This window comes from Ambystoma mexicanum, chromosome 11 (assembly GCF_040938575.1).
Source record: "Ambystoma mexicanum isolate Mex_15411 chromosome 11, UKY_AmexF1_1, whole genome shotgun sequence".
In the NCBI taxonomy this organism is placed as follows: Eukaryota; Metazoa; Chordata; class Amphibia; order Caudata; family Ambystomatidae; genus Ambystoma; species Ambystoma mexicanum.
The window spans coordinates 983,563,324-983,577,729 of record NC_090934.1 but is presented as its reverse complement, the minus strand read 5'-3'; the positions used below and the strand labels follow the sequence as shown (position 1 = coordinate 983,577,729).

The window sequence follows — 14,406 nt, the reverse complement described above, 5'->3', positions numbered from 1 at the left end:
ACCAATTTCCTCCCTGCCAGATTGTGGTTCTGGCGTGGGAATTTAATTTAGTTTTAACATACTGATAGGTGCTCTGTTTGAGCCCCTACATTCCTGTTTTATTAGATTGCACCCCTTTTTCTGGTTGTCCTCACTTCCACGAGACGGGTGAGTGAACTCTAGGTGCTGTCTGTTTTACCCCTCTATTAGTTTTTTTTCCAAAGAGAAGGTGACTTTGAAGGTAGTCCCTACTTTCTGCCAAAAGAGGTCTCTGATTTCCATCTGTCTCAAAAGATCCATCTTCCCGCATTTTTTCTTCTGCTCACATTTCCAAAGCAGTGCAACAGTTCGATGGGCGGGGCCTGGTGCAGGCCCTCAAGTTCTATGTCTCACTTACTATAATGGCTAGGGAAGATGACCAGCTTTTTGTAGGTTACGCTGGGGCTTGTGCTGGCAGGGCTGTCAAGAGGTGGATCAGTCTCTACATCTCGGAATGCTATGATCTGGCTGGCAAGTATTTCCTCAATGTCTTAGGAGACATTGTACCAACGGAGCGCTGCCACCTCTGCCCTGCAGAGGGGAATCCCTGTCTGACATCTGCCAGACATCAACATGGACATCTCTGGACATGTTTGCTACGCATTACTACTTGGGTTTCCTTGCGGTACAGGATAACCGTTCCGATAGGGTAGTCCTCCAAAGTTTTCTGGTCTAGGTGGTGTACTTGCTTCTTCCCTCTACCTGATTTACATACTATGTTGTCAGTCTATCATAGGTGATGAATCCATGGGTGGAAGGAATCCATTAGGAGAACAAATTGCTTATCTTTCGGTAATGTTCTTTCTGATGGATATTCCTCTCACAGATTCCTCATTGCATTCCCTACCTGCCACTCTTTGGGTAGGTACTACACCTTAGTTCTGCAGTTCCTCAACGTCAAATTGCTAGGGAAAAAGATCAGAACTGAGGTTACGGGGTGTGATGCTTCAATATATATCTGCCCCAATGTCATGTCCACTGCTGGCCCGTAGAGGCTTAAGCCGATGCGGAGCCGCACAATACCAGCTGGCAGTGGAAAGGTTTCTGAAGAACAGCTGCGCTAGGATAGGGTTATCATAGGTGAGGAATCCATGGGAGGAACATTAGAGAGGTCATTTGGTAGACATAAAGGTTAGGAGACTTGGGTGATAGAGCAAGGTGGCCAGGCTGGAGCAATAAGTGAGGGGAGGGATGTCATTGAAAAATGAGAGAAAGATGACTTCCATTTTTGAAGAGTTCAGCATGAGGCTACAGTGACCATCCAGTCAATGATTGCAGTGAGGCAGTTGGTAATCCGTTTCAAGATATTTGGGGTAAGGGTGGGAAAGGAAAACTAATTCTATTCAGGGACAGGGATGATATTTTCAGCCATGGATGAGCTAGGGCAGATGAATGGAGAGGTTTGGGGTTCGAGGTTTGTGAGTTTCGGGAGATTTTAAAGGAGCGAACTTCCAGGTAGGAGCAACTCGGGCAAGAGCAGTTTTGCAAAACCCAAGCTCCTTGAGAGTGCGGAGAGGGGAGTGGTCAACAGTGTTGAAAGCAAGTCCAAAATGAGGAGTATAAAAGAATTTGAAGTTGGTGACTTCTATGGAGTGGAGTTTTTACAATGGAAGCCACATTGAAATGGCACTCCGAGGCCCTTATCAATGCACTTAGTGGTCTGATTGAAGACCCACCCGCTGAAGGACCTTTGAATGATGGGGGAAGAGAAACTGGCTGATACTTCAGGACATATGGGTCAGCAGAGGGTTTCTTCAAAAGGGGAAGGAAAGTTGCAGAATTGAAGGAGACATGGAAGAGTCTAGCAGGGAGAGAGGTTGAAGAGCTTGCAGAGATAAGGGCATGTGTTTGGGATTTTGGAAAACCGGTCGATGGTCGTACAAGATTAGTTGCCACTGCAAAGGAAGGGTGCTAATTTGGCTGGGGAATTAGGGGAAGTAGTTGTGAGTAGAACGGGGCAGGGGGAAAGGTGGTATACAGGAGTAAGGTGATAAGGGGTGCTGTGAGTCGTACATTTTTGAGATTTTAGAAGAAAAATAAGTGAGCAAATCATCTGAAATTGGTTTGTGAGGGGAGGAAAGCTGGGGGGGTAGATCCAATTGTGTTAAAGTGATTTGTGAAGGGAGGAGATTAGGTTTGTGAAATGGGGTTCGTCGTTGGTCTTTGTGCAAAGGCAAGGGCAGCAAGGGAATGTGTGTTGGCTTGAGAATCGGTCCGTAATTTACATCCGCATCATAGGTCTCCATGCATGTTTTTGTTGAGTGAATGAATCCCAAACGTGATCTACAACTTCGGATGGGGACAGGAAGGTGTGAATGTGCATGCATGATAGTGTTGCTCAAATGGAGTCGTAGGTGCGTGGTGAAAGCAAGAAAAAGCAGTCTATGCAAGATGCAGGAATAGGGGGAGTGGAGAAGTAGAGTATTTAGGCGCCAAACCTTAACAGTGAGCAGTGGAGTGATGAGAGGGGGATCAATGGAGTGGTCAGAGGAGGAGAGCGAAGTAGAGTGATGGAGAGACAATGTCAAGAGTTCCCACCAGAGTGGGTAGGCTGGTCGTAGAGGCAGTGGTCAGATAGATAGCTAGATAGATAATTAATAAGTACAAGGCGGGTGGTTGCCTAGGCCTTGGGAAAGGTTAGTCTTCCAACATTTCAATAGGGATGTTGGTAGGAAACGACTTGAGGGGAAGGTTCAGACCAGGGAAGGAGATTTACGGACCAGGGTGGTTGATGGGGAACCAGACGGTGAAATGTAGGAAGGAGTTGTTTAATGGTGGCATATTTGAAAGAGAAAGCAGTGATGTCAGAGGGTTGGAGGGAGCAGTGGTGGGGGCATTATTTAAAGGAAGCCTCATGACACCACCCTTCCCAGCAGGTTGAGGGGAGTGGAAGAAGGTAGCAGTGTCAGTGTGGAGAGCCATTGGTGTAGCAATCATGAGGGAATAGCCAGGTATCTTTGATAGCCAGAAGTGAATGTTGTGGGTGATGAGTTGAAGTGTTCAGATATGTAGGGAGTCTTGTTATAGAGGGATTGTGCATTCCAGAGCCCAAGTCAGCGTGTGATATGAGGGTGGGTAAGAGGAGCCATTATATGCATTGGGGATAGATGAGGTTGGAGATCCTGTGAGAATGGGACATCAGGTTTGATGGTGCTGGACCATGAATTACATTTTTCTTTTTATCACGCTTCATGCCAGATTCTGGCTTCGAATCGCAGAAACAGGGATTTGAATACTTGCTGCTCAGCACTGCCTTGTTCCCAAGATGTTGCCTCTGAGCCATCTTCCCAAGCAGGGATAAAATGCGACTTTAGGTAACCAATGTTAACAGGCCTAGAAAAAGGATGTTTCTTGGTCCTGTGAGTTAGTTGATTATTAGACACAACTTTATAATAAGATATTTTTCAGCTATATTGTGTGGATATCCCATTGGTGTATTTTCTTAAAGTATCTTCAAATCCGCTCACTTTATCTGGAGTTTACTTGACTGCTCAGTCATTCTGTCACTTGGAAGTCAAATTAAAACACTGATTATGTTGTCTGCATGCTACAGAACTTTATCGCAATGCTGCCATTCACTGAAGCCATTCTTCAATAATCGCAGCCTAAATTGTAGTCCTTCATTCTTATTTGCTTATAAATGTATGTTATGTTTTGATTATAGGAAGTAGAAGGTGAAGAAGCAGAGGATGACGATGACGCAAAATGTGACCCCAAGGCAAGTTCCTATTAACAATAGTGTACATGTTCTGAATTACCTTTATGTTCTAAGAGTGTACAATCCGACTGCATGAAAAAATGACTGACCAACAGTTTGAATTCTTTGGAATATGCCTCTTTACAACCTTTATTTTCATAATTCTATTCTGTCGTACACCTTCAAAATGTGTTCACAATCGAAGACTGTCTTGAAAATGTTTTGTCCATATCAAAACTACCCAGGTTTAAACATGGGTGAAGGTACACTATGCTGCTTGTGATTAAACAATGCTATTTCCCCACTGTTGGATTTTTTTTATTGATGTGTACTTTTGAAAATTCCATGGATTGTCATATTCGGAACCCCTTGAACAAGCTAACATTACAGTCATAATGCTTTTAAGGGATAATGGATTTATACAATGTCATGCTCTGTAGCTAGCCTCTCTAGTAAATCATCATCACCACCTACCAGTGTCCCAGACAAATGTCCCTTTTTTTGCCCATTGGCCAAGTAACCCCTGAGAAGAGGTCAACAATTATTTCTTCTGCTAATTTGCACTTGGTTTTCAAGACTGTGACAGAGCTCTGAGTTCTGTTTTGAATAGTGTTTTTAGCTGCCTTTAGTTCTGAGCCACCTAGGTAGCTGGGGTGGTGCCAGTTTTCAAAACCCATGGGAAGTGTATGCAGAAGAACTATGGTCAAAAGGACTCTTGTGAGTTCTGTAAATCTGGTTTACATTCTCCTGGGGAATATTCTAGGGAGTTAGCTCACGTACGTGACTGGATAGACGGTGAATGCTCCTGGTGTCAATACCCCGGCTTAAAGGTGAGGAAGCTCACAAAGACCCTAAGAAGTAACCTAAATCGGTGCTGGATTGGAGGGGGTAGGCAGGCTAAAGAAAGGCAGGTTTTCTAAAGAAAAAGGCTGTCCTTGCTAAGGTTGTTGAGTGGTTGTTTGCCTCCAGACGTGTATCAGAATCTTTGAGGGGGTTTAAAATGTCTTAAGTTGTCGTTGAAGGAGCTGTTAGCGGGGAAGAAGACGGACATCCCTGCCACCATCTTTGGGATAAGTCTTTGTGTCCTAGATAAAACTAGCATCTGTGCTGGATTGCTCATCCCGTTTGGTGGAACAGCCCTTGAGATTGCTGGTAATGTTTGTTGGTCGATTACCAGCCATGCTGCAGGATTTTCCATCAGTGCTTGCAAGCCAATGACCTATTTGATTAGAGGAGAGAATCTGTCAAGTGAATCACCTCAATTGCAAGACTGCGTTTGTTACTATACATGAAATCGTGATATGGATTTGCCACTATAGCACACCATGACATCAGTTATGGTTGTGTTTATGTGCAGATCTAATCTGTTAGTAAAGAGAGTATACTCTGAAATCAGCGCTTTTGCAGGGCATTGCGGTGGAGGGTCGAGCAAGAACGACTGTGGCATCGGCATTTGTCATAACTGGTAACACGGTTTCCCCCAATTTCGATGCATCATCTGCCACTTATAACAGGGTTTCATAGAGGCTATTAATATTTAAACTAAATAATAAGGGGGCTAATACACAGCCCTGTCTGTCTTCAGCTTTGACAGCAAAGGAAGCATGCAAAATGTAATTCCCTCATACAAGCTTGTGTTTTTTGATGGGTATTTAATAATGAACTTAGGATTTCTGTGGGCCAGTTTAAGGATCTGAGCACTGCCACAATTTCAGATGATTTACCTTGTCAAAGGCTGTGCTTTGGTCCATAAGCGCCAAATATATTGGCTCTTTTTTTTATAAATAGTTGGCTTGCTCACATGTTCCCACCCCTGGTCAAAATCCAAGCTGTACGGGTGCTAGTATGCTATTCCGTTCCGCCCAGTCTTCTATTTTTGCAAAAGTGCCTGGCCAGATATGGTGCATTCAAAGCGTCTGTAAGACATAGGGCATTCTACAGGACCCTTTTTATATACGAGTTGGATAATCGCTAGAGTTCAGAATAGATTCTGTCCTAGTTATAGCATTGAAGGCAATCGTTAATAGAGGAGCCCATAAATCTCGCTCTGCCTGGAAAAGGTCAGCACAAATGCCATCTGGCCCTGAGCATTGATTAGTGTTTTGATTCATGATGACCTCAGCACTTCATTGATATTAAACTCTAGAGTTTGCATAGATAATTGCTGAGACACAAACCGATTTGCGGATACAATGTCCTTAGCTTCATCCCTAGGATTCTCACTTTATAGATTGGTAAAATGGTCAATCCATGCAATGTCCAGAACCATATCTTTCAGACCTTGTCCCCTTGGGTTTATATTTGGGTTACTGGATCACCAATTCCCAACATTTCTTTGAATTTGTTCTCTGCAGCTACATTGACCAATGACAATTACCCCTTCTTACAGCGCAAGGAGTCTTGATTTTATTAAAGACTCGGAGGCTAGCAATTTGCTTCAACTTCTTTAATCTACTCTTCAGCAGTTTAAACAAACTGAAAATGAAATCAACCTTTTGACAGTTTTTTTTCTTCTTTTTAATAAAACATTCCCCTTCCTTCTGACTCCTTTCTGTAGCCCATCACACTTCCTGCCTTTGCTCTCTAGCCACTTCCTGTCCATGGATCCACCTCTTCTTTAGGTGCTCAGAACCGATCCTTAAATACTCTGCATTTGGAGTAAGTGCTTTGGTAAGTGCTTTTGGCTGTGGAGGCTCTGAGCGTGTTTCCTGCTATTCTTTTTCAAGAAAATTACCACTTACTGTGCTAACTACTGCTGAATTCGCCCCTTTCCCACAATCACATATAAGCACTGGGCGTGTGCATTTGACACACGCGCATTTGGAGTAAGTGCTTTGGGAAGTGCTGTCGGGGGACCAGACTAATCGCTTGCATACTCATGAGTCTCTGTGCCGTTTTTGATAATTTGTTTAATGTTCTGATTTTATTTGTCTCTTCACTTGCGTACGTTATTTCAGAGTGGGTGAAGCGTTGCAAGTCAGAATATTCCTATGAGACTCTAATATACCCAAAAAAACAAAAAACAACTTCAGTAGTCTGCAAACGATCCTGTGTTCAACTGCTTTGGTGGAGTTCTCAGTGTTTTCATGCAGAAACCGTATACACTGAGATCGACTGTGCCGACTGCTTTAGAGATGACTACTCACCCTATAAATGCTTTAATCACACAGAAAACTTTGTTCCGCTCCATTCAGCTTGCTCGTAGTAGCAGTGCAAATAACAAGTCACGATTTCGCTCTGCAACGTCAGACATTCGTAAATTTTGGGCAGCTGATTCAAATGCGGTAATAGAGAACAATAGGACTCTGCCTTCTGTGGCTCCAGCAAACTCGTAACAATCACTTCAAACAAAAGAAGTGTGCGAACACATTGATATAACTGACACACCCCCTAATTCTTTAGTGCTAGCGGGAGCGTTGTTGATTCCTATTCCTTATTTTGTAAAAACAATCATTATAGAGGCGAGTATTCTTCCGATGACAACCAAAGGTTGTCTTCTGCCTCCACTCCCCATAATATCCCTGGCGAGTTGTGTGAGCATGTAACTTCCGAAAAACCGACTCTGACCAACAGAGAGAAATTAACACATCAGACAGCAAAAGTTTTCGTTCTTGAGATACCTGTGAACGCACCTAGCAATAAGGTAACAATACAACCCAAAGATGACAATAGAAGAGAATTGTCACAATCGCCTGCTATGTTTTCTACAGAAGATCAGAACTCAACAGTCTTCCATTTCTTATAATCATCCGACACCGAGGCGTAAACTAGACTCAATTAGCATAAGCCCTGACCCAGCTGCTGTGAATTTTTCAAATAGTATTGACACCTCACTGCACTCCATGAATATATCGTTGTTCTCGTTGGCAAAGCTGTATAAAACTATGATACTAAAATGAACATACAGCACAATTTATTACTAGAGCTCCAGAGAGGACAAATTCCAAATGCTATATGTAACCACCCTCATCTGCACTTGTATTAGGGAATAACTCGACCTTTTATAACAATGAACGTTGCTGCTAGTGATGCACGAGTGAATGAGGCAATTCTGATTGACTGCTCTCTCCCTCTCCCCTCTTCCTCAATTAAAAGTGCATTTGACGAGAACAGTGTCCCGCAAGCTGAAATTCAGGAATTACTTCAGAAACCAACAACTTCTGATGCAATCAAATACAACCAACCTAGCTGCCAACCTGATAAACCTTGCATGAAAAAATGAAAGCAAAAAGAACATATTATACAACCTGTTATAACAAAGAAGACTACAACAGTTATAACCCAGACTCTTGCTGATCATAAAGAGACAGTAGCAGTCGTGTCAAATAATTATAATATATTCCAGAAAAAGACTGCCATAAAAGCCACCAAAGAAACAACAAAAAAGACAAAAAATATCAAAACTGGCACTGCTGATAGACCAAGTGGCTTGCGCCATTTCATCCAAAATCTAACGCTTCCAAAAATGTCAAACCAAGCTCCCCAGGCCATTACAAAAAAAGATAGAAAAGTAGCACAAAAAAAGCGTTCTCTCAAAAAATAAACAGCCAACATAACAATTCTTTGACATATGAACCTCTTGATGCTTTAGGGAGCCTGACTGAGTGGCAATCAGCTACACAATCGAAAAATATAGCTCATATGAAAACCGTAACTAACACCATGATTCCCAAAGGGGAAATTTTGCCAGTTGCTACAGGAGCGATTCATGCAACAAAGAAAAAAAGAAACCCTGAATGAACAAACAAGTGCTGCCTCAAACAGCTGTTTCACGCTTGAAGATAGGACAGAACAAATTGCCCAATCCGTACAAATATATTTTTCCCAACCAAAACATTCTGCTATTTTGCCTAGGTGGGAGAAATGTTCCAATACGACGCCCCTTATAGAGCAACCTATCCAACAAAAGACAACTGTGCAAGCACGATCCCATGCCCTCGATAGCTACACTTAAACTCTACTAAAACCCCTGCGGCAAATCAAAGCTATTTCAACTTATTCTACAATACCAAGCCCACCCTTATTCAGCATATGATTTAAACACATTCTGTAATGAACCTTTTGGGAGACATTCCCGCGCTTGAAGAAATATCTTCAAATGACATTGAACAGATCGAATTTCTCCATGATCACGACCTAGCCGTCGTGAAATTCTGGATGAGCTTGGGCTTTGTGAGAAATGCGTTAAGCGCATATGGAATTATATGACATGGAATTTCTATTGATTAAGCTATTACTGAACGGCAGCAGAACTCTGACTGACCAAGATAGGCCAGATAGAAACTAATAGGAATTTACTCAGTCTTAAACAATCAATGACAAAGAATGATCAGTGCAATTTCAACTCTGATTTCACTACAATTAAACAAACGTTTCAAAATTCATCTCAACAATCCACTGATATTTGCATGTATAAACTTGCCTCTTGGAACACCAGAGGTTTCAAATACTGTACTGCTATAAAAGCAAATCCATTAGAAAAATATGACATCGTGGCTCTATGGCTCTCCATTCCCCCAGTTTGGGATCAACATGCACAGATCTCAAATCTCTTCTAGATCTAATAATTGACCACAAATGTGACTATACCATACTAGTCGGTGACCTTAATCTCAGCAGCATTAAAAGAAAGACTGAGGTCCTCTCCTCGACTGCCTTACGGTGGCACCCCATCATGAAGCATTGACAACTATTTATGGTGAATGGTTTTTTCCATGGCGACATACCGCCCACAAACACTTGGCATAGAGGAAGGCAGAAGGCCCCCAACTCTCGAGCGTCCATGAGATTCTAGAAATGTCGTGGAGTTGGCGGACCACCCTGAAACCCCATTTTTCCTCTCATGCTTATGATCCGACACTTAATAATGAGAAGAACAGATTCTATTGGATCCTAATACTCTTAATGCCTGTGTGAAAAAACTTGATCAAATATATCAGACAGACAAAGCCAGCTACCTAGACACTCCTTATGTTGGGATAAGGCAGATTTTCAAAATCAATAAAATGTACAGTTATGGAGCAAAACAACCCTCACTTCACACATGATCCTGAAGTGGCCCAAAGGAAAGCCCTTCTTCGGGCTGAGAAAAGATGGCTCGTTTTTGTATCTCCTTCTTTAGGAGTAACACGACTAAAACCTCTTAATTCCGCCTATAAACATAGGTTGAGGGCAAGAAAAGGCTTAACCTATCAACATAACGTAGAACAAATGATTAAATCATTGGACTCTAAAAGCTCGGCTGCCATATGGAGCCTGCTGAACCGAGCCCATGCGCCGTTTCATTCCATCAGTCAAATGAATGTCATCTCGGAAGAAGTAGGGTCTCATTTTTATAAGACTTTATAAGCCCTTAATATGTCATCCAAGGAATTTTATCCTAATAAAACATACACAGGACCGCTATCTTTCGACTTCGATGACATTATTTTTCATGCTTCCAAACTGAGAAATTCAAGGGCGCAAAGCCCTGATGGTGTGTCCAATCAGATGCTGAAACAACATCCAACAGCTTGGGCCTTAATTATAATGTTTATTTTCAACCAGACCATCCATTCAAACCAGGTCCCCATCTCATGGATAATTTCTATCGTTATACCGATCTACAAAAAGGGTGACCGTGCAAAACCCATAAACTGTAGCTCTATTACCCTATTGGATGTCCCAGGCAAATTGTTCTGTAAATTAATTTTGAGAGAATTTGATAAATGGCTAGACTCCTCCATTATCCTAACCATAAAGGCTTTATGCCTGGTTTGTGTACGGCAATTAATTTTCATACACTGCATGCCATAAAATTAGAGGAATAACAACAAAATCAGCCGTATAGCATGGCATTAATCGACTTTCGGTCTGCATTTGACTCAGTCTGCAGACATCATCTCATGCAAAAATTATTTTCAGCAGGCTGCCCGGAACATCTAACTTTTTGGATTGACCAGATGCACTCAGAAACGTCAATACAAATAATATTAGCCCTTGATGGTAGCCTTTCGGAGCCCATTAAAACTGCCAGAGGCCTTAAACAAGGGTGCCTGCTAGCATCTACGCTCTTTAACTTCTTCTCGCCATCGTCTCAGACCCTCCGAGATTAGAGGGCTAAGTGGTCCCCTGTCTGTTTTATGCTGACGACTTAGTCCTCATGGCGAAAACACCCAGTGGTCTTCGTGCCCTCTTGCTCAAACTGAGCAACTATGTAACAGTTAATCTCTTAATGATCAACCAAGACAAATGCAAAATAATGATCATGGGAATGAACAAGAGAAGAAAGTCTAAAAACTACCTGTGGCTCCTGCAGGATAATCACTTGGATGTAGTCTGAGTATAAATACCTGGGCATCCTCATTAGCAATCGGACGGCTGACAATGCTTATCATACTGACATTCGACAAAAATTGAAAACTCATCTCCCAAGCCAAAATCATCCAGGCTAGCTATGGAAAATTCTGTCTGCCCATATATTACCTTTTTAAGCAGAAGATCGCCCCCTTTTGACTTATGGTACCGAATCAAGATGTTGGACCACTGAGATACATTGGCAAAAACTAGAGGGTCTATTTTCATGATCCACTCTACGTCTGCCCCAATCTACTCCGATGTGCAATATCAGATATGAACTAGGTATAGTATCATTGTATGCAATCTATACATGGAAACTGATATCGTTACATACAGAAAATATTTGATGGCAGATAAAATGATTGACATCATGACTATAGTGTCAAAACATGTATTAATTACTAAACATTTTAAAAATGCAAAATTAGAGAACTAAAATTGAAATAATTTTGAAGAGTGAAAATATTGAACCTGCTAATTTGATATCTGACCCAAACAAAAATTAAGCTAAAACTGTGGAGGAGCTACTTGATAAGAACAATGGATATCTGTACCAGGTTACATCATTTCACTGACCAGGTAGTTCCATCTAAAAAACTCGATACCATTGACGCTTACTTTCCTGCTTCCCTGATCCGAAGTATACATGAGATTGAGCTTGAATCTCTGGGCTACTAACGATGTTCATTATAAGCGCAAACTCACTACAAATAGCAGGTGTAGATTTTGTACGCATCCTTCTGAACCTGAGTCTATAAGACATCTGACTACTGAGTGTTCTGCCCTTACTGCCCTGAGATCTGAATACTTTCAGCGTTTTATGCCCCAGGCTGTCGTAGCTCCTGCATGTGGAAGAGGCCCAAGAGTCTGAGATGAGTTTGGCAACATGGCTCAAAATGCCTGGCATTGTCCATCTTCCCTCGGCATGTTGCAAGCCATCAGAGGCAGCATGCCCCTCACTCTCAGAAGATACAACAACCCAGTTGGGTTCATGAGCAGGTGTATCCCTGACGGGAGAATCCACAGGAAATCTGAGGAAAGTTACATCAGAGCTGGAAGCCATACTTGCGATTTCCATATGGGCGCCACGATCACTATCGTCGTTCTCTCTGCGGACCTTCACTAGTACTCTGCTCATCACAAAGGGGCAGGAACGCATAATGCACTCCCCCCGCTCCAGTCCTGAGGAAAGCGTCTGTCCCTAGTGCGCTCAGGTCTAATCTCCAGCTGAAGGATTGGCTTGTCTGCACGTTCAGTCTGGATGTAAACAGATCCGTGCGGATTGGCCCCCATAGCTGATCCACCTGCTGGAATACGAACTTATCGAGTTTCAAGTCGCTCAAATAAGTCAGGTGATGTGAGTTCCAATCTTCAATCACATTGATTGTTATGCAGAGGTACACTGCTATCGCTGAGATCCCTGACTGAAGGCATTAGTGGCAACATTCTTTTGCTATTTCTACTAGGAGTATGGGCCTTGTCCCTCCCAGGTGGTTTATGTACCAGACTGCCGATATGATCATCTTTAGGAGGATGCAGCCATTTGCACTGCCCTCTGTAAACTCTTTTATTGCCAAAGTTCCAGCTAATAGTTCTAGACAGTTTATATGTAGTGGTGAGTCTCTGGAGCTCCATTTGCCTCATGTCTCCAGAGCACCGCACCGGGCTCCCCAGCCCACTCTGCTGGAGTCTAAATTCAATGACTAGGTTCGGCCTGTTGCCGAAGATGGCACGCCCGTTCCATGTGTCCATGTTCTGTAGCCACCATCTCAACTCTTTTTGAATCCTGATCTAAAGGTATCGATTGATGGTATCTCAGGCCCTGCTACATATACCTGATCTTTAGTCTCTGCAGGGCTCGGTAGTGTAGAGGGCCCAGGAATAGCGCCTGTATGGTGGATGCTAGTAACACCACTACCCTTGCTAAAGCTTGGATGGAGATGACATCCTTGACAAGGCATGAGTTTATCGCCATTTTGATATCTCTTATCATCTTTGCTGGGAGTTCCAGAGTCGATTTCTTCATGTCTACCACAAAGCCTAGAAAATCTAACCTGCTTGAGGGAGAGCGATCCGATTTCTCCTGTTTGATCAGAAACCCCAGGGATGCCAGGAGGGTTTTCACCCATCCTGTTTTATATGCAAACATTTCCCTGTCGTCCGCTTATGCCCTTCTCTTAAATGGCTGCTGCTACTAATCTCATGAGCTTGGTAAACTCCTACGGGGCCAAGGCGAGTCCGAACGGCATTGTCTTGAATTGCCAGAATTGCCTTTCCCAGCTGAATGATAGGAAAGGGTGATACTCTGCGGCTACCAGGATCATCTTTTAAGTCTGTTCTGGCTAGCCAGCCATCTTTCCTTAGAATGTCTCTCAGCTGGTGAATGCCTTCAATTTTGAAGGGCCTGTATATTACCCAGCCGTTTACCACCACCAGATTTATTACTGGCCGCAGTTTCTCTTTCCTGTGAATCAGGAGCATATTGCTTGCGATCTTGGGGGTCTGCGTGCATTTTTCGATGGCCTTCTTTTTGAACTGGAGAAGCTCGCTGTGAAGGAGCGCTTGCTCTGCTTGCGACATGAAAATTGGGCCAGGTCTAGCTACTTGGAGTGGGTGTTTTATGAACTCTAGATGTAAACCTCAGGTTGTTTGGAGCACCCATGCATCGCTGGATAGCGCGCGCCAGTTTTACCAGAATCTCTGCGTCTCTCTCCCCACCCCCCCCCCTTTACTGGAGGATATGGTATGGGTCTTGCCTGTGCTTGCTCCTTGTTCTCTCCAGTTCATCTGCTCCTGCGGCCTCTAGGATATCTTCCCCTGGTCGGGAAGAAAGAGTCTTGCTGTCTTAATTCCCAGTAGTGGGCTCTGGCACCCTGGGGTCTTCGGGGCGACGAGAAGCGACCGGCTTCACAGCCTCTATGTCCTAACAAACCACCCCATCTCTTTGCCAAATACTTCTCTGAAAAAGAGCCTTTGTGCTGCTTCACATGCCTCACATGTGGCGAGATCGCTTAGTTTAGAGTCAATGTTCTAGAGAAGCCCTCTCCGCGCCTGAGGATATGGCACATTTAGCATTGCCCTTATCGAACGCCTTTCTAATTCTTTGTGCCATATATTTTGCCACTCTAGGCGAGAACTGCCAGTCTAAGGACTTGGGATTCTATTGTAATGTGTCTTGCTAGCTGAGGGGATGACATCACTGTACATGGAATGTAGTGAGGTCAGTGTGAGTGGAGTGTTGGTGTGTTGTGATCTGAAGGGGATTCTATGCTTGGCAGTTGGAGGTATGCTGACTTGGATAGGACATGCCAATGTTTTGTTCCTGGCAATTGAACTACAATAAACCTACTTAA

At 43.2% G+C, this 14,406-nt stretch overlaps 1 protein-coding gene across 10 annotated transcripts in view; it reads left to right on the top strand.

Moving 5' to 3' along the window:
* The window catches only part of NAP1L4 (nucleosome assembly protein 1 like 4), a 1,556,420-nt gene that overhangs the window by 1,268,755 nt on the left and 273,259 nt on the right, over positions 1 to 14,406 (top strand). For all 10 annotated transcript variants that reach the window (XM_069624142.1, XM_069624141.1, XM_069624146.1 and 7 more), the window contains one exon: positions 3,683 to 3,736. In XM_069624142.1, coding sequence (XP_069480243.1) covers positions 3,683 to 3,736 — 54 coding nt within the window. The remainder of the gene's footprint in view (positions 1 to 3,682; positions 3,737 to 14,406) is intronic.